The sequence below is a fragment of the Lissotriton helveticus genome, chromosome 4_1 (assembly GCF_964261635.1).
Source record: "Lissotriton helveticus chromosome 4_1, aLisHel1.1, whole genome shotgun sequence".
Classification (NCBI taxonomy): Eukaryota; Metazoa; Chordata; class Amphibia; order Caudata; family Salamandridae; genus Lissotriton; species Lissotriton helveticus.
In genome coordinates, this window is record NC_136063.1 from 396,296,401 (window position 1) to 396,319,295 (window position 22,895).

Below are 22,895 nucleotides of genomic sequence, written 5' to 3' on the forward strand. Positions count from 1 at the left end.
GCAGCAAAGACCTGGAACACCCTGCCTCTCCACCTCAGGCAATCACAGTTACTGCCCCAATTCAGAAAGGACCTCAAGACCTGGCTCTTCGACTGAACCACAGCTGAATTTCTATGGTTGTGTATGAGTGAAATCTGAGGCTAACCATAATTTCCCTCTAGCGTTTGTTTTTGTTCTGTGAATTTCTATAGTTTTTTTTTAACTAGTAGTCATGTTTGCAGAGTGGTGGAGAAAGGGGGTGGTGCCTCCGATCAGCACTCAGGATTTCCGCTGTGTGGGACTTACTGGAGGTTACAGGACGGCTTCTTAGCCCTCAAGGTCCCTCAGCATCCTAGAGGACTTCATTCCAGCCTGGCTGAAGACGGCTGTAATGCCAGAAACCGGTCCTGGGAAGCTTGAACGGTGATGGATTAAACCCAGATCAGTTGACTAGGGGTGAGTGTTTGTATTGTCAACGCTCCGTCCATCACCACCTTTGGTTTTTCTTTGTTCGCCCTAAGTTGGCGGGGTATGCTCAGACGTGAGTCCCTTGCTCACTTTGCCACTGGAGTCAAGCAAGCCCGGCTGAAGACGGCTGTAATGCCAGAAACCGGTCCTGGGAAGCTTGATTCCGGTCCAGGGAAGACATGGCTTGGCAGTTCGGGCTGGACTGTTCCCATGAGGCACAGGGTCAGACTGATTTGCATATGGCATGTCTGAACTGGGGTGGCGGAGTGAGCTAAAGAACGGTGATGGATTAAACCCAGATCAGTTGACTGGGGGTGAGTGTTTGTATTGTCAACGCTCCGTCCATCACCACCTTTGGTTTTTCTTTGTTCGGCCTAAGTTGGCAGGGTATGCTCAGACGTGAGTCCTTTGCTCACTTTGCCACTCGAGTCAAGCAAGCCCGGCTGAAGACGACTGTAATGCCAGAAACCGGTCCTGGGAAGCTTGATTCCGGTCCAGGGAAGACATGGCTTGGCAGTTCGGGCTGGACTGTTCCCATGAGGCACAGGGTCAGACTGATTTGCATATGGCCATGTCTGAACTGGGGTGGCGGAGTGAGCTAAAGAACGGTGATGGATTAAACCCAGATCAGTTGACTGGGGGTGAGTGTTTGTATTGTCAATGCTCTGTGTTTGTATTGTCAATGCTTATGCTGTGTCTGGTCTGTCAGCGCCGGGACACTCTGCCAGAGTAGCTGTGCGCTTAATAAAACCTACGATAACATAACATAACAGTTGACTGGGCGTGAGTGTTTGTATTGTCAACGCTCCGTCCATCACAACCTTTGGTTTTTCTGTGTTCGCCCTAAGTTGGCAGGGTATGCTCAGACCTGAGTCCCTTGCTCACTGTGCCACTGGAGTCAAGCAAGCCCGGCTGAAGACGGCTGTAATGCCAGAAACCGGTCCTGGGAAGCTTGATTCCGGTCCAGGGAAGACATGGATTGGCAGTTCGGGCTGGACTGTTCCCATGAGGCACAGGGTCAGGCTGATTTGCATATGGCCATGTCTGAACTGGGGTGGCGGAGTGAGCTAAATAACGGTGATGGATTAAACCCAGATCAGTTGACTGGGGGTGAGTGTTTGTATTGTCAATGCTCCGTCCATCACCACCTTTGGTTTTTCTCTGACTTCATTCCTCAACCAGTAGTGCGCCAGGAGGTATATTTGCAGAGTGGTGGAGAAAGAGGGACGGGGCCTCTGACCAGCTCACAGCCACCACACAGTGTGGGACTTACAGAAGGAAACAGGAGACTTGTTGGCCCCCGGGTACCCTCATCAGCCAAAAGGGACTTCATCCCCCAACCAGCAGTGTGCCAGGAGGCGCAATTGCAGTGTGGTGGAAATATGGGGCGGGCCTCCAGCGACTTCCCAGGCTGGCCGATTTTTCTGAATCTTTATCTTTAATTAGACAAGGGGGTCGTGTTGGGCCACATGCCTCCCCCTCTGTGGGCAGATTTTGGCCCCGGGGCCATCCAGGGGACCCCATCGCCTGGGTCCCTTACATTTTGAAATAGGGGATGGGGCCGTATGCCCCCCTCAACAGGCTGATTTCAGCCCTGCTGACCCCATACCCTGGGGCGAAATGGATACACAAAGGAGGAGCAGTGCTTAACATTCCAAAAATACATTTGTTCCAGATTGAAGCAGCTTTAACACCAGATATTATCACATTCTGTTTGAATATTATGAAATTTCCACCAAAAAGGATAGGAACCTTGATTTAACGGCCGACCAGGAAGGGTCTGAACAAAGGGAGTGTGGGGAAATCCGAATTCTGTTGTCCTTGGGCCACACCCTACTGACTCTGTTTCATCCTCTTCATCTCCCGTTTCCAGCCTGTAGCAGGCTATCCATGGGGACCAAATCTTTTTGAACTTTTGAGGGCAGCCTCTTGCTTTGTAAGTCACTCTTTCTGCCACCATATACATGTCCATACTAGCTTTCCACTCTGCGCAAGCCTTTTTTTGTCCTAGTTTGACCATGATTATATGACATGTTCTTGGTTATTCAGATTAGGTTGTGGCCATTATATAACTTTATTCTAGGAATCCTGGCTTAAAGGTTTGTGTAAGAGCTGCACTTTTCCCTTATCTTCATATATTTTTGTAGATTGGCCATTTCTCCTTCATTCAATTTTACCAAAGCAGTTTGGTCTTTGTATCTGGATTTTTTTGCCTTGTGTACATCTTCAGAAGAGTCTGATAGTATCTCTGAAACTTGTACAATATTTTAGATACTTTGAATATTCAGAGGTCTGACTTATTTTTCATGGCTTTGAGTTTACCTTTAAATGTGCTTTGATTGCTCTCCTCCTAAAGAATTTAGGCCCATTTGTGTAAATTGTGCCATTTCCTACTTGGAAATCGTAATTTAGCGATTTCCTAATTTCTGAATTCCTAATAGCGAATACAATTCCATAGGAATCGCTATTTGGAAATTACACAGTATATACATTTCGTTTTGCGATTAGCAAATAGCGATTTCTACGGATCCACTATTTGGGAATTTCAAAAACGGAATTTCATACATATGGGCCTTACTCTTTTCTCAAGTAATTCCTTTTGAAAAGGTTTCACTTGCACCGCTGCACCTTTATTCCACCAACCTCTATTTTTCAACAAAATAGCAGTGCGTGTAACTTGCACAATCTGAACAGATTCAGAAAAATTGGATTCACCTTTACAGACGTTCTTGGGTTTCTGGATTAAAACACAAGCACAGACTTAAAATTATTTAGATTTTGAGTGCACACTGATTTCGACTCCAGTAGATCAGATTTGTACCTACACTCCACATATTTTATTACACGCTCATGAACACAAAAATGACCTTTCACAGCCCTCTCAACAAAACTATTAAATAACTTATAGTTATTCAACTGTGGTGTAAAACTGGACCTGGCTTCTCTACGGCTAGAAACTGAGGTTTCTGGTTAGCTGAGGTATGCACCCTGTCCAAGAAGGAACCACAATCCTAGTCAGGGTAGGTCACAACACAACCTAAATTATCCTGGGCTAACTATGTGATAGCTTGGCACAATACAGCCAGGCTTAACTTAAGAGGCAATAGGTTAAGTATTTGTGCAACACTTCATACAACAACACAGTGAACACATCACAAAACGACTCCACACCAAATTAAAAAAATAGATTATGATTTTCTTTTCAATAAAACAAGACCTAAACAACAAAAATCCAATGTGTAGAAATCGAGATATGATTTTTTCAAGATTAAATGCAAAATATAGTGCTTAGAAGCACATAGCACTTAAAGAGTTAATTGGTTATGCTGGACCAGAAAAAAATAAACTGTTTAGGCAGACCGCAATGGAGGGCAGGCCGGATAAAAGACCCACGCAGGCCAGCTGAGTAAAGCTACCTTGATCCTGGTTGCAACAGAGGGATGTGTCAGTCATTCTCACGCAGTTGAGGTGTTGCGCTGAATTTTACCATGCAACTGAGATGATGTGTCGGTTTCGAAGTGCGGTGCTTGAAAATGCAATGCTCTGGGCTTCTCCACGCTGTAGAGGCGATGCGTCAATCTTCTCCATACAGCAGCAGTAATGCGTTGATTCCAATGCATTGGTTCTCAGTGAGATGCGGTGGTTCAGAGTCCGATGCACCTGTCCGGTCCACATAATAGCATCGATGCATCCATTCTGCCCTTGCAGCAGGGGACTTCCAAGGGTCCAGGACTGGGGTGGCACTACTTGGCAGGACAGACTCACAAGCAGATAACCCCAACGGCTAGAGCAGGATGGCTCTAAGTATTTTGTGTCGCTGTGGCCTAGGCCACAGGGACACACAATCAAGCCAGTAACCCCTTGGAGTCACTCTGAGTTCAAGTGATGCAGGTCCAGTCCTTCTCACCTAGGCAGAGAGAGAGCAGTAGGCAGCAGGGCAACACAGCAAGGCAAGGGTTCAGCAAACAGCAATTACATCAGAGTGACAGTCCTTGAGCAGCACAGCAGATCCACTTTTCCCTGGCCGAGTGGTTACAGGTCCAGAAGTCTACTGATTTGGTAGCGCCAGAGGACCAGTACTTATATCCACTGGTGCCTTTGAAGTGGGGGAGACTTCAAGAAAGCCTTGGAGTGCACAGAGGCTCTTGTTGCTTGCCCTGGCACCGGACACACTACAAGAGGGTAATCAATCCTTTGTGTAGGGATAGGACACAGCCCTTTCAGATGTGTCAGTTCCTCCTTTCCATCCTGCTCAGGGTGGCTCATCTGCATGCAGATAACCAATAAGGCACACCTAACCTTCCTCTGTGCGTGACTGTCTAAAGGAATGCAGGAAGCCAGCAGTCACCCACCCCAGACGTGTATTCCAGAGATAGACAGAACGAGCCAAATGGCTAATGTAAGGAAATGCCAAGTTTCTAAAAGTTGACAAAAAGGGGGTAGGCCCAAAGATAAGCAGCTAGACAGTAGGACCTTATTAAAATAACACAATGAAAAACCTAGCTACCATTTTATGCGCGTGTCATTTTTCAGGATCAAAACTACAGCACAAAGGTGGAAGAGGAAGAGTATAAAGAATCTCAATTTGTGCTGTCCATTTTCATAAAAACTAAATTTCATTGGCAAGTTCTCTTCACAAAGAGTCGTACAGGACCAGAGAACATTAATTTGCCTTTTTCAAATTGCTGTACATCACCATTTGCACAATGCAGAGAGATACGTAGAAAAGGCTTACAATGACTACTTTGTCTATATGACCTAGATCCGACCACTTACCTGGAAGCAGATGCAGTATTTAAGTTTTTTGCATGTCTTGCAGCTTCCGGTTTTGTTGTTAATTTTCTCTGTTTAATTACATTTATGGTAATAACCAATTTCTTTTGAAAGCTATAATATTGCTATCAATGGAAAATATTTCTCACCCGAAAGGTAGAAAGCAATATTGATCAGGCTGTTGAGGGATGACGACCTAGAAATATTTGTCAATCTCCCAGAAATTGAAGCGCAGCTGGGCAGTTTACTCCATGGAATGTTTACACTGAAGCTATTAAACACCTTGAAAAACATTTTACTGAACAGCCCAGCATAATGCATGAGAGAGACAGTTTTTTTTCAAAGGGAACAGTATGTTGATGTAAGCTTTGAAGAGTACATTTCTAACTTGCACATTTGGCTTTAAAATATGAATTTGGTCGTCATATCGCCCGATCTCTCTCCTCAATGTGGAGGCTAGGCTCTTGGCTAAGGTAACTGCCAATCGCCCAGTTCCACATGTTACAGATCTGATACATCCCGACCAGGTGGGCTTTATGCCCAGCGTGCTACACGACATAACATTCATCATGCACACAACGCCATTACTGCAGTGGACAAACTTGGGGAGCTGGCTGCCCTACTCCTCGCAGATATGAATAAGGCTTTTGATTTGCTCATCTGGGTGTACCTCTTTGCTATATGCCCAGCCACCTAAATATTGACCCCCGTATACTAACGCCAATACTCCTCTTATATACTGATATCACAACATCAGTTTGGGTTGCTGACTTCACTTCTGGAAGCTTGACTGTAGGGTGGGGAAGTCGCCAAGGATGTCCCCTCTCCCCATATCTATTTGCATGGGCTATGGAACCATTGGCATGGTGGGTGAGGATAGATCCTCAAATTTGTGGCCCAAGTGGTCGCGGGAGGTATCGGACCACATAGCGCTTTATGCAGACAACGTACTGTTTTTCCTAACACAGCCCGACAGAACTAGCCCGCGGCCACTTAGAATCATGCAGATCTTTGGGTAAAGCTTATGCCTTAATATGAATAGGGGCAAATCCTATCTGTGACCCCTGCGTGGTGATCAGCTGGGCGCTTGGTCTCGAGAAGTGATGGTGGTTCCCAACGGCTTCAAATATTTTGGGGTGTTTCTCTCCCCCGATCAATCCATTTCATGGGACAGAAACTTGGCTCCGCTGTGGGCATAGACCGGAGACCAGGTCCGAACGTGGTCTCACCTACCACTATCCTTGTTTGGCAGATCTGCCATATTTAAAATGATCTCACTGCCCCGCTTTTTATACCAGCTTCAAAACCACCCATACCCGATACAGCCAACATGGTTCCGGCAATTCAATGCAGTCCTTGCTCAGTTCCTCTGGGGAGGTGGCACAGAGAGCGTGGCCTTGAAGACCTGCTTCCAGTCCACCTATTGTGGAGGCATCGCCACCCCAGATATCCAGGCCTATCATGCGGCCTCACATTTACTCGTCCTTAATGACTGGTGGTATGGCGATAGAAGAGACTCTGCATATACGGTTGAGCACTGGCTGATGGGAGCCACGTCGCTACATATGGTCCTATATTCTGGCCCGACGCTTAGGGAGTTGCCACCTACGACTAAAACAGTTTTCATGACCTGGAAACAAGCGCATGATGGGATGGTGGGGTAAAGTGGCGAGGGAGACCCCCTGTGGCATAACGGTCAGATGCCACAGTTGGTGCAGCTGTCTGAATTTCAGGGTTGGGAAGCCATAGGGATTGTCACAGTGGGAGCGTTATGCACGGTAGAATCATAAAGTCCTTTCAGGAACTCCAGACAGAATATGCCATGCCCCACTCACATCCAGATGAAGGGAACCACAATGGGCTCTCCCTTCGCTCCAGAGATGGCGGTACTCTATATGACAAAATTTAAGGGAAAATGTATCGTCAACGACAATCTATTTCTAAAACATCTCATTCAATGGTATAAATATATTGACGATATCTGGTGCTTATGGAATGGCAAAGAAGAGGATCTCGAAATGTTCCCTGGGTGGCTAAACACAAGGCATGAAGACATCAAATTTAGTATCACCAAAAGTAAAACGAACTTGATCTTCCTAGATGTAGAAGTTACACCACATGGTAATGAACTGATAACCACTATACACAGAAAACCAACTTACAAAAATACCGTCCTACATTATAAGAGTTCGCATCCAAGGAACCTAAAGGATAATCTCGCTTATGGCCAGCTATTGAGAATCCGAAGAAACTGCTCTTGTAAGGAGGACTTTGACATCCATGCGCCAACATTTTGTGAACAACTGAGATGCAGAGGGTATCCTAAAAAAATTGGTCAAGCATGCCATCAAGAGGACATGGTATACACCCTGTGGAGATCTCCTAAAGAAAAAAAGTCAAACAGCCCTTGGACAGATTAGTATGCGTGTCGACCTTTGGCCCTCACACTAATACGTTTCACTAAATTATCTTAAAGAACTGGCATCTTCTTCAAAACTTGGAATGTCCCTTTCAACAACTATTGTTTGTCATGAAAAAGAACACCAGTATTGGGCAATAGATTGTAAGAGACGATATGACTGTCCCTAGCCAGAAGAAAGACCTACGAGCACAATGGAAACTGAAACCCGTCGAAGGTCATCATTAAGTGCGGCAATTATTCGGTCTGTGAATTCACAATGGAGGAAACAGAATTTATCCATAACTCTGTGAAATGGACCCATAAAGAATTCTCTAATTGTAAGACAAAAAAAAGTTGTATACGCAGTCATATGCTCATGTTCTAAAATTTATATTGTCAAAACTAATCAGCAAGTAACGAATTGTGCAGCATCTTTCAAGGATTAAAATGCAAGTGTTGACGGCTCCCTTGGTGGCGCATTTCACGGAAATAAACAGTGAAAAAGATTTTAAATGGCCTGTGCTAGCAGGGATTAAGCCAAATACTCAAGGAGGCGATATTGAAGCATCCTTATTACAGAAGGAGGTATATCTCATTTTAAAATTCCATAGCACCATCAAAGGCCTGAATGAAATGTCCGAATTATCAAGAACATAAGTTTGCAATTTGTAATCACTACAACTCCCAGAATGCAATGCATTGGTGCCAAGCGGCTTTGCATAAATTAGAGCGGCATGCAAATATGACCGCTAAACATTTTAAAATATTTCTTAAATGCTTCACAACATATGAGGCATTTGTGAAAGTGATCCACACAATCTGAAATAGTCACAGGATCGGAATAGGCACCACAATATCCATAAATCACCTCGAACCGCGACCCGAGGTGGGAGTGTTAAAACCAATAGCAACAGGAAGTCTTCTTTTCCATTCCGGCACCAAATGAAAAAGGATTTTACTGGAGATGAAGAAAGACCTGCTTTGAACAAGGCTCACTGATCTAATCAAGTAAGAATGTGTTCATTACCTGAGGAACTGAGCGGAAAGCTGGCAAGGTGCGAAGATTAAACCAAATGTTTTCTGCTTTTATGCAAAAAATTGCCCGCAAAGGGGGACTGATTCGATTTGTATAACTGTTCGGACAAAGAAAGACAAACAGGTACATTTGAGTACTTTATTTGAAGAGTAGCGCTGGGGAGTGGCAAAGTGCCAAAACACGTTGAGTAAATCACTCGTTTATCTCTCTTTAACAGGAAAAGTAACACGTAACGGGGGACCCATCCCAAGATATAATTGCCAGAATAAAGAAATATAATCAGGTACATTTTATTAACAATCTGGAATGACAATAATGTATATTTGAGGTTTCTCCACACAGTATCACATCCTTAACAATTGTGTTTTAACCGTCCACAGCATTTATACCAAAAAGGATAGAGAATTCCCCCCTTTTCGTTTCCAAGGAGTCCACACTGACCAGGTAAAGCACAGCATGCATTACAATTCCACGCAGTAGAGATGGAGGAAGGGTTAGGAGTATGTACCCACTAGCAATTATTTTTATTATTTTTTTTTAGATTACACATAGTCACAAGCCCTGAAGAGAGCCCCACAAATATCACTGGGACTCGAAACACGTTGGTATTTTGGCAATCATTCTATCATTGAGGAACGGATAATTCATGAACATAAGCAGCTTTGAGGGAGATGTAGCGTTGACTCAACCCCAGCTGGTGTTTAGCATTCCTTTTTAGGACTACATGAATCACATGTGAAGGGTTTGCTACATGTTTAAAATGTCACCGGTGTACTATTGTTTTCAGTTGTATTAACTTTGTATAATTTAATGTGTTTAATGTAGAGCACATTGTTTAATATGTTCACATGTTACTGTGTTCCACTTGTCAGAAATGAATAGAGTATTTTCCATTTCAGACTTCTATGAAATGAAGAAAATGATATATGACATGAAAAAATACATTTTGAATAAATAACCAGGACCAATTACATCAAACATTGGCCCTTTGTCTGTCTAAGTAGATAGCAACACATAAAATGGTAGCTAACTTTCTAACAGTGGCATTTGCTAAACTGTGAATTTTGTGAATTTAAACTGTGAGTTCAGTGATATTAAACTTGTAAAGTCCATCACTTCACAATTGAAAGTTACAATGTTATCCAATGGGGAAGATAGGCCTTGCAGTAGGGAAAAACAAAATTGGGAGGTTTTTCACCACCAAGACATGTAAAGTTTAAAAGTACATGTCTTGTGTTTTAAATACACTGCACCCTGCCATGTGGGTTACACTGGGCCTACCTTAAGGGTGACATGTGTATAAAAAACGGAAGGTTTAGGCATTACTTGCCAAGTCGACATGGCAGTGTGAAACTGCACACACAGGCTCTTCAGTGGCAGGCCTGATACATGGCTAAGGGGCTACATATGTGGGTGGCACAATCCGTGCTGCAGGCCCACTAGTACATTTATTTTACAGGCCCTGGGCACATGAAGTGCACTCTACTAGGTAGTTATAAGTAACTTAAGTATGCCAATTGGGAATGAACCAATATTACCATGTTTAGACAAGAGAGCACAAGCACTTTAGCACTGGTTAGTAGTGGTAAAGAGTGCAGTGTCCTAAAGCCGGCAAAAGCCAGGTCAGAACAATGGAGGGAGGAAGGCAAAAGGTTGGAAGAAGACCACCCTAAGGCTGTCAGGTCAAACATCTACCTTTTAAAAGAAAGAATGGTGAAACACCTGTGACCGAATGAGTAGTAGTTAAATAGCTACAAATCTTCTCTCTCAAATGTTTCCATATGCCTATGTTAGATGACAAAGCGGTCTGTATACCCTCTTTATGTCAAGCTTATTAAAGAAATCCAAACATTTCCTCAAAGTGAAATGAGTGTTATTATCAGAAAGTAGCACATTATGAAAACTCTTAACAGGAAATACCTTTTCCAAAAAATTTAAAAATAAATCACAATATCTGTTGAGGTAACAGGCACAAAATCATACCAAACCCCCTTGGAATATTAATCTGCGAGAACAATAAAAAAAACTCATGTCCTGGTGCAAAACTTTGTAAGGTCCTGAAAAACCAATAGCCAATCTCACCCAGGTTTTATTTTGCTAACTTTCCAGTGCTTGTCAGACAACAAGCATTCAGGACACTTGTTGACATACTTTTTAATATATGCATACATACCTAGCCACCAATCGTATGTCCTCAACAATTTATTTGTATTTGACATCCCTGGATGTCCCTCATGAGCTACACAAACTAATTTCTCCATTAAAGCTGAAGGTGAAACAAATAGGCCTTGCCTAATTAATATTCAATTCTCAAATGACATTTCTGCTTACATTTTCTGAAAAGGAACAATAATCTTAGGCAAATTCCTGATCGGTGGCCAACTGTCAGTAATATGCCTTTTGACCTCTCACAGTACATCATCCTTCTCTCACGTGTCCATTCATTCCTGCTCACTTACACATCCTAGAGTTAGGGCAGAAGTATGTGTTGCTGAAACTACACATTATACTTCTTGATTAACACCGTTTTCACACTCAGATCTTATTGGCATGCGAGAAAGGCAATCTGCCTGGAAATCTTTTCCTTCAGGAATATACTCAAGTTCAAAATTATATTCTTGCAATTAAGATAATACTCTTACGAGCCTGGCAGATGCCAAACCCAGGATCATTGCCACACATGAGAAGTCAAAGAAACTGCCCCACAGATAGGTTTTAAACTTTTCGACAAACCCAAGTGTATGCTTAAGCTTCTCTTTCAATAGTGCTGTCATGACATTCTGATGCTTTGAGCATGCATGATATAAAGGCTGTAGTGCATTCTTTGCCATTGTGTGACTGTGTTAAAACTGTACCCAGACCTACTGAGCTGGCATCTACAATTACGGTACATTTGTCAGAACTGCAGAAAGGTTGTAAGATAAGAGGAGAGCTAATCCTATTTTTACAGTGTAAAATTCTTCCTCTTGTTCCTTTGACCACACCAACTTATCTTTCTTACCAACAAGATGTCTTAGTGGATCTATATTGATGGTATACCCTTTTACAAATCTAGTGTTTTATTTGCTTAATCCCAAGGATGACCTAAAATAATCTTTATCAGTGGGTGGTGGGGTATTGATAATAGTATCTATGAGGTATTTTTTAAGCATAATACCATCAACAGTGAAACTTTGTCACAAGTATTCAATACCTCTATCTCTCGGTATACCAAGTACATATTCCAAAATCATGATATGTTCTTCCACACTCTTACCAACTAACTAAAATATTATCCTGGAACACCTGCCCACCGTTGATACCTTTAAATAATGTGCCCATACGTTTTTGGAACACACTTGAGGAAGGGGCCAACCCAAAAGACAGTCTCAAATTTCTTAATGCGTCAAAAGGAGTTACGAAAGTTGTCAAATCTTGTGATCTTTTCATCAGTGAAACCTGATTATAGGCAGATTTGAGATCTATGATGGAAAAATAGTTAGATTCCCTAATTGGCATCAACATTTCTTGAATCCTAGGCAAAGAATGAGAATCAACTACAATGGTCTTGTTTAAAGAACGCAAATCGGCACATTAAGGTAAATTTCCAGATTATTTTTTTTGCCAAAACTATTGCTGTAACCCACACTGAGGAGTCCATAGGTTGAATAATGCCTTCCTTGCAAATCTTATCCAACAATTTCTTCAAATCATCTTTCTTACTAAGGGGGACTGGCCTGATCTTGTGTTTAACAGGTACTGCACCAGTATTCAACTTAATGTCATTTTCCCGGATGTAATTTGGACCCACATCTATAACACAGCAATTTCTTCTTCTGGGATGTGTTCCTCCCTTTTATAGCCTCAATATTTGTTCCCTTATTGGAAATGACGCAAACAGTATCAGAGTTGGTGTGTGTGCCAGCTATTGCTTTAGTCAATAAAGAAGAAAGCTTGATTCCCTTAGCGATGTCCGAATTTTCCTTTAGGATCAGATTTCTGCATGCTAATAAACGTTCTTGGATCTTTCTACAAACAAGTTGAACCCTCAGGTATCAATGTTTTTACCAAATTCACATTTCTTTTTTCACAACGTAATTTTATTGTTGACAGCCGACATAGGTTTGGTGTCACAAAGAACACCAATAATATACAGTAATTGACAGCGTTAATGATCTCAACATTTTCAGTGTTATCATAACATTATTCATGTAATAAACGTGTTTGACTATAACTCTTTAAAACAAACAATAGCGCCATACTAAGATCGCAGAGAATACCAGAATGTCTTGGGCACGTATGTCCGAGCCATTCATTTTGAGAACAATTATAATCAACATCCAGGTCACAGCACAATACAGTCATCCTGGCAATTCCTCAACAGCAGATGGAGGAGTGGGTTCCAAACATAGCCCTCTGTATTCCGCCCACCTCTTCCATATTTTATAGTGTTTCTGGGGACACCCACTCGCCGTAAAGACGGCGATCTCCAGACCCATACAAAAACCCAGGCCCTCCTTCCATATTGCAACTGATGGCAGAGACTCATCCTTCCATGCCCTGGCGATATCACACTTAGCCAACATGAGGCCAAGAAAGAGCAGGTGGCACTTATATCTATTACCGCCCAGTCCCTCAGCGATATGGAACATGAGCAGTTGTGGCAAGAACGGGATATCCCATCCCAGGACCTCCAACAGACATGTGGTCACCCCCCCCCAGATGCTCGATAAAGTTGTGCACTGCCATACCGTATGTAGGAAACTAACCTCAGCGGCCCCACAGTGCAGGCAGTGAAGGGAGGCAATCAATCCAGCGCGCCACAGCTTGTGTCTGGTAAAATAGACCCGATGCAAATATTTGAATGGGATGAGTGTCAGGCGGGCCGCAATCGCCGCACTGCATGGGGACTCTAGAGCCTTAGCCCAATTATCCTCGTCTAGTTCAAGTTAAAAATTTATATAGCGCACTACATACCCAGAGGGTTTCAAGGCGCTTGAGGAAGGGGGGGGGGGGGCTTACTTATCGAATATCCAGGTTTTAAGCTGTTTTCTGAAGGCTAGGTGGTTTTGAGTAAGGCGGAGGTGGATGGGAAGGGAGTTCCAGGTTTTGGCCGCTAAGCAGGAGAAGGATCTTCCCCCCATGGTGGCTTTGTGGATGCGCGGAACAGCGGCGAGGGCTTGGTTGGACGAACGTAGCTGGCGGGTGGGGGTGTAAAAGGAAAGGCGCGTGTTGAGACAATCAGGTCCAAGTTCGTATAGGGCTTTGTGTGCGTGGGTGAGGAGACGGAACGATATCCTCTTGTTGACGGGGAGCCAGTGAAGGTCTTTCAGGTGAACGGAGATGTGGTCTGTGCGGGGGATGTCTAGTATGAGTCTGGCTGAAGCATTTTGGATGCGTTGGAGTTTTTTCTGCAGTTTTGCGGTGGTACCGGCGTAAAGGGTGTTTCCGTAGTCCAGACGGCTTGTAACCAGTGCGTGGGTGACCGTTTTTCTTGTTTCGGTGGGGATCCAGCTAAATGTTTTTTTGAGCATGCGAAGGATGTTGAAGCATGATGATGAGACGGCGTTGACTTGTTTGGTCATCGAGAGTGAGGAGTCCAGGATGATGCCCAGGTTCCGTGCGTGGTCCGTCGGTATGGGGGCTTTTCCTAGGGCCGTTGGCCACCAAGAGTCGTCCCAGGCGGAAGGGGATGCACCTAAGATGAGGACTTCCGTTTTGTCAGAGTTCAGTTTCAGACGGCTGTGCTTCATCCACTCGGCTACTTCTTTCATCCCTTCATGTAGGTTGGTTTTGGCGGTGCCGGGGTCGTTGGTGAGGGAGAGGATCAGCTGGGTGTCATCTGCATAGGAGATGATGTTGAGGTTGTGTTGATGTGCGATGGTTGCGAGGGGGCTCATGTAGACGTTGAATAGGGTGGGGCTGAGTGATGATCCTTGCGGGACGCCGCAGATGACTTCGGTGGCCTCTGACTTAAAAGGGGGGAGGCGAACTCTCTGAGTTCTTCCAGCGAGGAACGAGATGATCCAGTCCAATGCTTTTCCTTGAATTCCGATGTTTCTGAGGCGTTGTATGAGGGTGCTATGGCAGACTGTGTCGAAGGCTGCAGAGAGGTCAAGGAGGATGAGGGTGACTGTGTCTCCGTTGTCCAGTAGTGTTCGAATGTCATCTGTTGCTGCGATGAGGGCGGTCTCGCTGCTGTGTTTGGCTCGGAAGCCAGACTGTGAGGAGTCGAGAGATTTGTTGGTTTCGAGGAAGGCGGCGAGCTGATTATTGATGGCTTTCTCAATGACTTTGGCAGGGAATGGGAGGAGCGAGATGGGGCGGTAGTTTTTGAGTTCGGTGGGGTCAGCTGTGGGTTTCTTCAGAAGGGCGCCGAGTTCGGCGTGTTTCCAGCTTTCTGGGAATGTGGCGGAGTTGAGGGAGCAGTTGATGACTTCTCGGAGATGGGGTGGGATGATGGAGTCTGCTTTGTTGAAGATGTGATGGGGGCATGGGTCTGTAGGGGATCCTGAGTGGATGGAGTTCATCAGGCGAATGGTGTCTTCTGTGGTGATTGGGTTCCAGTCGAAAAGGTTATTCGGAGGAGGTACAGGTTCGGAGGTGAGTGGGGTGGACTGGTGTGCGGGTTGGTTGTCAAAGCTGTTATGAATGTCGGCGATTTTGTCATGGAAAAATGAGGCGAGGGAGTCGCAGAGGACTTGAGAGGGGGTGATGTCGTTTGAGCTGGCGGTGGGGTTGGTGAATTCTTTGATGATGTTGAAAAGTTCCCTGCTGTTGTGGGCGTTGTTGTCTAGTCGGTCTTTGAGTGCTGATTTCTTAGCTGTCCGGATTAGTTGGTGGTGTTTACGGGTGGCGTTTTTGAAGGCGGCGTGGGTGATAGTGTTTGGGTCTTTTTTCCAAGTTTTCTCAAGGGAACGACAGAGCTTCTTGGATTTCTTAAGGTCATCGTTGAACCAAGGGGCGTTCTTACTTCCATGCTTGATTTGATGTTTTTTCAAGGGTGCTAGTTTGTCGGCGGTTTGGGTTAACCATTGTGTGAGGTTGATGGCGGCTTGGTTAGGGTTCGTTGAATAGGCGGGGGGTTTTTGAAGAAGCGATGTGGAGATCTGGTCGATGGTGATTTTGTTCCAATTTCTTCGCAGAGTTGGTTGAGGGTGGTTGTGGATCGTGGTCTTATTGTAAATGAAGTGGATGCAACTGTGGTCCGTCCAGTGGAGGGGTGTGGTGTGAGTGAAGGAGATATGCTTGCTGGAGGTGAAGATAGGGTCGAGTGTGTGTCCTGCATAGTGTGTGGGGGTGTTGACAAGTTGTTTGAGTCCGAGATTGGCGAGATTGTCCAGAAGGGTGGTAGTGTTACTGTCGTTGCTTTTTTCCAGGTGGAAATTGAGGTCTCCCAGTAGAATGTATTCTTCTGAGGGGAGGGCGTGTGGGGTGATGAAGTCAGTGATGTCTTCGCTGAATTTTGTACGGGGTCCTGGTGGCCTGTAGAGGAGGGTGCCTCTGAGTGTGGTCTTGGGGTCGGTGTGGATCTGGAAGTGAAGGTGTTCGGCGGTAGCGAAGTTGGTAGGTCTAGGGGACCTAAGTCCTGCTGCCAGGCATCCAGAGTTTTATTTAGTGTAGTAGGAGTGTTGTTTAGAAGTTTGTGATATATTTTGGTTATTTTTTTGACCCCTCAGATCCCCCATAAAGACTTTAGCTTGTATAGGGTTAAAATTGGGTATTTCTACTTGTTGTGCCAGATACGGGGAGAGGGCATGTCGAAATTGGAGATTCCTATAAAATTGTGAGTGGGGCATGGCATATTCTGTCTGGAGTTACTAAAAGGACTTTATGATCCTACCGTGCATAATTGCTCCCACCGTCATTCCAGAAGGCCTTCCAACCCCGAAATCCAGACAGCTGCACCAACTGTGGCAGCTGGTTGTTGTGTTTCCAGGTCATGAAAGCCATTTTAGTCGCAGGTGGCAACTCCCTAAGAGTCGGGCCAGAATATAGGACCATATGTAGCGGTGTGGCTCCCATCAGGCAGTGCTCAACCGCATATGCCGGGTCTCTTGTATCGCCATACCACCATAATAGGCCTGAATATCTGGGGTGGTGATGCCCCCCACAATAGGTGGACTGGAAGCAGATCCTCAAGACCACGCGCTCTGTGCCACCTCCCCAGAGGAATGAGCGAGGACTGTATTGAATTGCCGGAACCATGTCGACCATATCAGGTATGGGTGGTTTTGAAGCTAGTATAAAAGGCGGGGCAGTGAGATCATTTTAAATATGGCAGATCTGCCAAACAGGGATAGTGGTGGGTGAGACCACGTAAGGACCTGGTCTCCTGTCTGTGCACACAGCGAAGCCAAGTTTCTGTCCCATGAAACGGATTAAAAGGCAGAGAGAAACACCCCCAAGTATTTGAAACCATTGGGAACCACCGTCACTTCTCGAGACCAAGTGCCCAGCTGATCCCCACCCCCACGTAGGGGCCACAGATAGGATTTGCCCTGATTCATATAAAGGTCTAAGCTTTCCCCATAGATCTGCATGATTCTAAGGAGCTACGGGCCAGTTCTGTCGGGCCGTGTAAGGAAAAACAGTAGGTTGTCCGCATAAAGCGCTATGCGGTCCGATACCTCCCGCGAACACTCAAAGCCACAAATCTGAGCATCTATCCTCACCTACGGCGCCAATGGCTCCATAGCCTGTGCAAATAGAGGGGACATCCTTGGCGAGTTCCGCGCCCTATAGTAAATCTTCAAGAAGTGAAGTCAGTAACCCGAACTGATGCTGTGATATCAGTATATGAGGCGTATTAGGGCTAGCAGGCGGGGGGCAATATTTAGGCGGCTGAGCAGAGCAAAGAGGTACACCCAGCTGAGCGAATCAAAAGCCTTATCCATATCTGCGAGGAGTAGTGCAACCGGCTCCCCAAGTTTGGCCTGGGCGGCAATGGCATTGTGTGCACGACAAATGTTATGTCATGTAGCACGGCTGGGCATAAAGCCCGCCTGTTCGGGATGTATAAGATCTGTAACATGTGGAACCAGGCGCTTGGCAATTACCTTAGCCAAGAGCCTAGCCTCCACATTGAGGAGAGAGATCTGGCGATATGTCGACCAAATTAAGATTTTGAAGCCAAAATGCGCAAGTTAGAAATGTAATCTTCAAAGCTTTCATCAACATACTGTTCCCTTTGAAAAAAAACTATCTCTCTCAAGCATTATGCTGGGCTGTTCAGTAAAATATTTTTCAAGGAGTTTAATAACATCAGTGTAAACATTCCATGGAGTAAACTGCCCAGCTGGTGGTTCAATTTCTGGGAGATTGTCAAATATTTCTTGGTCCTCCTCCCCTAACATGCTGAACAATATTGCTTTTTTCCTTTCAGGGGAGAAATCCTTTCCACCGATAGCAATATTATAGTTTTCAAAAGAAATTGGTGATTACCAGAAATGTAATTAAACAGAGAAAATTAACAACAAAACCAGAAGCTGCAGGACATGCAAAAAACAAAAGCACTGCATCTGCTTCCAGGTAAGTGGTCAGATCTAGGTCATATAGAAAGAGTAGTCATTGTAAGCCTTTTCTACGTATCTCTCTGCATCGTGCAAAAGGTAATGTACAGCAATTTGAAAAAGGCAAATGAATTTTCTCTGGTCCTATACGACTCTCTGTGAAGAGAACTTGCCAAAGGAATTTAGTAATTATGAAAATGGATAGTTTGTTCCTGAAAAATAACATGTAACAAATCCCTCATATAAGGCGTGACAAGATCACAGTGGGATAGAAATCATACATGATCAACTTTAACTCAGGCTTGATCAGTTATAGGATCTGCGTTGTTACCACCTGTGAGAAAATCATCCTTTTTGCGCCCCCATTCTGTTTTACTTATACTGCCGGAAACTGACTCTGAGTGCACCCTGGGCTCTGCTAACCAAGCCCGAGGTCAGTGCTCTGATTAAAAAGGTATATGGTAATTAGCAGTAATTACAATTGGCACTGACAATCTACCTGAAGGTCCCTAGTATATGGTAGGGCACGTGGGTGTAGAGGTCCAGCAGCTTTCAGGCACTTAACTGTGTGCTGCTGTGTTACCTGCTGTCATTTTAAAAGCCAGCCCTGCTTTACAAGCTTCTTTTAAATTGAAATTAGAAGCAAATTTGACTTTGCATTTAAAGGTACTTCCAAAGTAGTACACTACCTTATTTGTACTTATATGTCACCCCTAAGGTCTACCCTAGGTGCCCCCAGGGTGGGGTGCCATGTAAAAATAAGCAGGGGCATTTTAAAAGAGGTTTTATATACCCTGGTGAGGGAAACACTACCAATTTAGTTTTTACCCATTAAAGCGTTTTAGCTCCATAGGCTAACATTGTGATACTATAATATAGTGCAACTATTGATAAGGGTGAGCTAAAGTAACATTTCAAGGGCTTAAAAGATTGGTAATGATAAATCCAATCATAATTAATATAGAAAATAAGGTATAGAACTTTCTTTTCAGTGAGAAAACATCCAGCATTCTAGAAGCCTCTCCTAATTTTCCAGTCCTTAAAAGGCTTCTCCAAATTGCTTTGAAGAGGTGATAAGAGGCCTACACAGAGACAGAGGTTGCCTGGTTGGGGGAGCTCTGTGACTGCAGAGACAGGGGCTGGGTAAATCAAATTGGGCTTCCAATAGAGCAGGACAGTATGGAATGCCAGCCGGGCCTACTCCCTCTTCCTGTACCCCTCATCCAGATGCAGACCCCGGAATGGAATTTGCAGGAGGGCTGGAAAAGGAGTGTTAGGGGAAATTAGCCACACCAGTAGGTTGGTTTAGCCAGCTCTTTCTCCCAAGGAGAGACATTCTCCGTATTGAATTCTAAAAGTAAACTGGTTTGTGGGTCATAAATATGCCACACTTTGGAGGAAGCTGTCATGCTTTTGGGTGGCACCCTGCACGCCATTACTCAGGAGTGCCCCCCTGCTTGTCACCCCAGAACATTGGATAATTATGTGAGTGCTGCATAGCAACTCAGATCTGCTGCCTGAAAGTACAAGGAGAAGGGCTGCTCTGCTTGAACCCTGGGTCTGCACCCCAAAGGACTGCACTCTGAACGACAGTTCCTGCTGCACACTTTCAACTAGAGCCCTGAGGACTTTATCCTTTTTGAGGCAAGGCAAAGGCGGGAACTCCCTGAAAGCAACCATCTCCCTCAAGACATCCCCAGCCTGGAGTGCATCCATTGGACATTCAAGGATTTGGCCAGGTGCATTGTGGAAACTGTAGCACCAATTTCGGGGGAGTAACTCTGAGACTCTGGAACCTTGTATTTGTGTTGTGGACACTTTAAACCCTCAAGAGGACCTTCATTAAGAAGTTTCAGAAGTTTGGAGAATATTGGAGCAACTTTTAAAAAAAGTTCCATAAGGAGACCAACCCAACGTCAAGAGACGAGTGACTATCTTGCACTGCGACCCGGCTGGGATTTCAGGTACATCCTGCTGAAAGCTCCAAAGCTCAAGGCTTCCTGAAGCTGACCGGGGGCTCTTGCTGAACCAAGCAGACGAAGCTGCTACAAATCTGGCCAGTTGGGAAGGCCAGTTCGACATTGAGAGAAAATCCTTCAGAAACATTTTTAAATACAAAGGCCAAATTTTGAACAGGTCTCCAGCTTTGTGCATTTGACCCAGACTCCATCACTGTCGGCCTCAAACTTTTACTTTGTCCTGGTCAAGCATGACCGGGTGTCCCAAGTTAACGCTATATGTTTTTAAGCACTAGAAAGAGTTTATTCTTTAAAAATTATTATCTCTGGTTACCTATATTGGATTCTTGTTGTTTTAGTGTAATTTTAATAATAAAAAATATTTCCTATTTTTATAAATTGGTTGTGAATTTTTATTGTTTGTGCTGTCTTACTTATTTAATCTATTGGTGTTTTTGAATGCTTCACACACCTGTCTCCTAAGTTAGGCCTGCCTCCAGGTTGCCAGCTACCAAGGGTTCAGCAAGGGAATCATTTATTAAGACCTTGTCTGGACCTTATATTGCGTTGGTGGACTCATTGCTAGTGGTTGATGCATACTTACCCCTACTGATAATCTACCTTCCAGGACCACCCAAAAATGTAGGCAGGCAGGTCTACTTTAACTGATACTAACAACCATTCAGTTAAAATAAATGATGACAGACTGCAGTATCTAGAAAAACTCTAGATTGTGATTGAGAGGTCATGGAAAATGTCCCAAATATGAAAGTTCAGTGAACCTGACTCCCAAAGAAGAATCACTTTCAGTCACCAGCTACCATGATCACACAATTCGATATCTTCTCTCAACAATATTTTAAGTACTGCCTCCTGACATATGATGTTAGGTTAGTATGTGTGAGCAGTCCAGTTCATAGAATAACAATGTGACAACATCCCTTCCTATGACATTCATTATGTATCAACTTTTCTAGATTTAACGTGTTCTTCCGTGACTCTAAAAGTTCTCTGCAAATGGATCAATTCACCAAATGTTCAAGTTAATAGAACACCCTTTGGCCACTTTTTATAATGAAGAGCACCTCGTGTCATTTAACATAAGATCCTACATCGAGTTACCAATCCATTTATTTTAATTTGAGACCAATTTAAGATTTTTTTCTCAGGTCAGTAGTATGATCTTTAATGTACAATGCTTTCAATTTAAAGTATTGATTTAAATAAGTAATCTATAGACCTTCTTGTTTAAAAATGAATCTGCACGACCCATCTGCCATGCCTCTCCTATTACAGGGAAAGGCATCCTCTGCTTTGCAAGACTTACACTGGTCCGGTGAACTCATGCTTAGTTCGTGGTCTACGACTATCACAGAGACCTTTTTTGGTTTGTTCTATGGAGTATCATCCTCCTGAGTTAACATTTTCACTGTGATTTTCCATCCTTATCAATATTAAATCTTACCTGCCATTGTCCTGCCACAATTTACAAGGGAATCTAGATCCCTAATACAACCAGATATGGTTATTCTTATTCTATTCTGTACAGTCAGCAAACACAGAAACATTTCTCCTCCTATTATTGAAGCAGGATCTTTAGTTCACCATTGATTTAATCAAATTGCAACTGAACAATCACAAATCAAGATGTCCCTTTTCTAACCATGACTGGTGTGATGTTAATGACCCTACGCAAGTAGCTGGAGAAACAACAAATTCTGTGTCCTCTCCATAAAAGGGCAAACAGGTACACTCTCCGGCAACTATTAATATGCCTTAGGAAATCGCTAGCTGTTTACCGAACCGTAGACGACACCAGAATTTCTGATCTTCACCAGCAGCAACTCCCTGACAACTTTAAATGCAACATAGCCAGTATGAGGCTGCACTCGGAAGATACATTTGACTTTGCTCATTCTTCACTCCTCTCTGTCTTGATGATTACCCCATATTTCTGAAACTTGGATAAAGTAGTGAAATGTGAACCATAACATGGGATGATCCTCTAATGTGCTAACACTTACATTACCACTACTCTGCTGGAATGGCCAAGGCAAGGCTGTTTCAGTGTGTAATAATCTCCACATCGGCGATAAGAACTTAACCAATTGTACCAAGCACTGGTGTTTCTACATTGATTTTGCCTGCTATTTGTCAGTGTGAATCCTTACAAGTGATCTAGTAAACAGCAGAAGGTTCTGCTCTATTTCATATATTAAACCATGGGACAGAGCATTGTAGATGCTACCTGTTAAAGAGTTTATTACACTTTTTTGAAAAAATGCCTTCCAAACAATTACAGGAAGAAATACAGAGGTGTATTCAATTCCGAATTTAGTGGCACCAACAACTTACCACCCTTACTCCCTAAGTACCAAGCATTCCCCGAAAACACATGGATTATAAACACAGCAGATTTCGTACCTTGTTTGAGCGTAAGGACACCCGTCCTCCACAACGTGCGCAGAACTTTGTTTGGCAATATGAACAGTTGTGGCCACAGCCATCGGCAAACTTTGTTTTGTGGCAGATTCCACAGGTGGGGGCTTCACCCTTCTGCTCCTGTGTCTGTTGTGCTTCTTCGCCCATCTTCTTGACCTGCTCCTTGTACATTTCAAACTGCTGGTGCAATTTTCTGCAGGAAAAAAGGAAAGCAAAATCTAAATTAGAGCGGATTTTCATTTTAGAAAGTTTTATTCGTTCTTCAGTATATTTGTTCACACCTCATACGAGGAGCGAACATATTCATGGGTTAATAAAAAAGGGCCTCAAAATTTAGTTTTGTAAAC

The 22,895-nt window shown here is 44.0% G+C and overlaps 1 protein-coding gene across 1 annotated transcript in view; it reads right to left on the reverse strand.

Annotated features, from left to right (window-relative positions):
- Window positions 1-22,895, reverse strand: part of RIMS2 (regulating synaptic membrane exocytosis 2) — a 1,857,427-nt gene that overhangs the window by 1,494,476 nt on the left and 340,056 nt on the right. Inside the window, exon 4 of the mRNA XM_078686898.1 lies at window positions 22,531-22,741. Coding sequence (XP_078543024.1) covers window positions 22,531-22,741 — 211 coding nt within the window. The remainder of the gene's footprint in view (window positions 1-22,530; window positions 22,742-22,895) is intronic.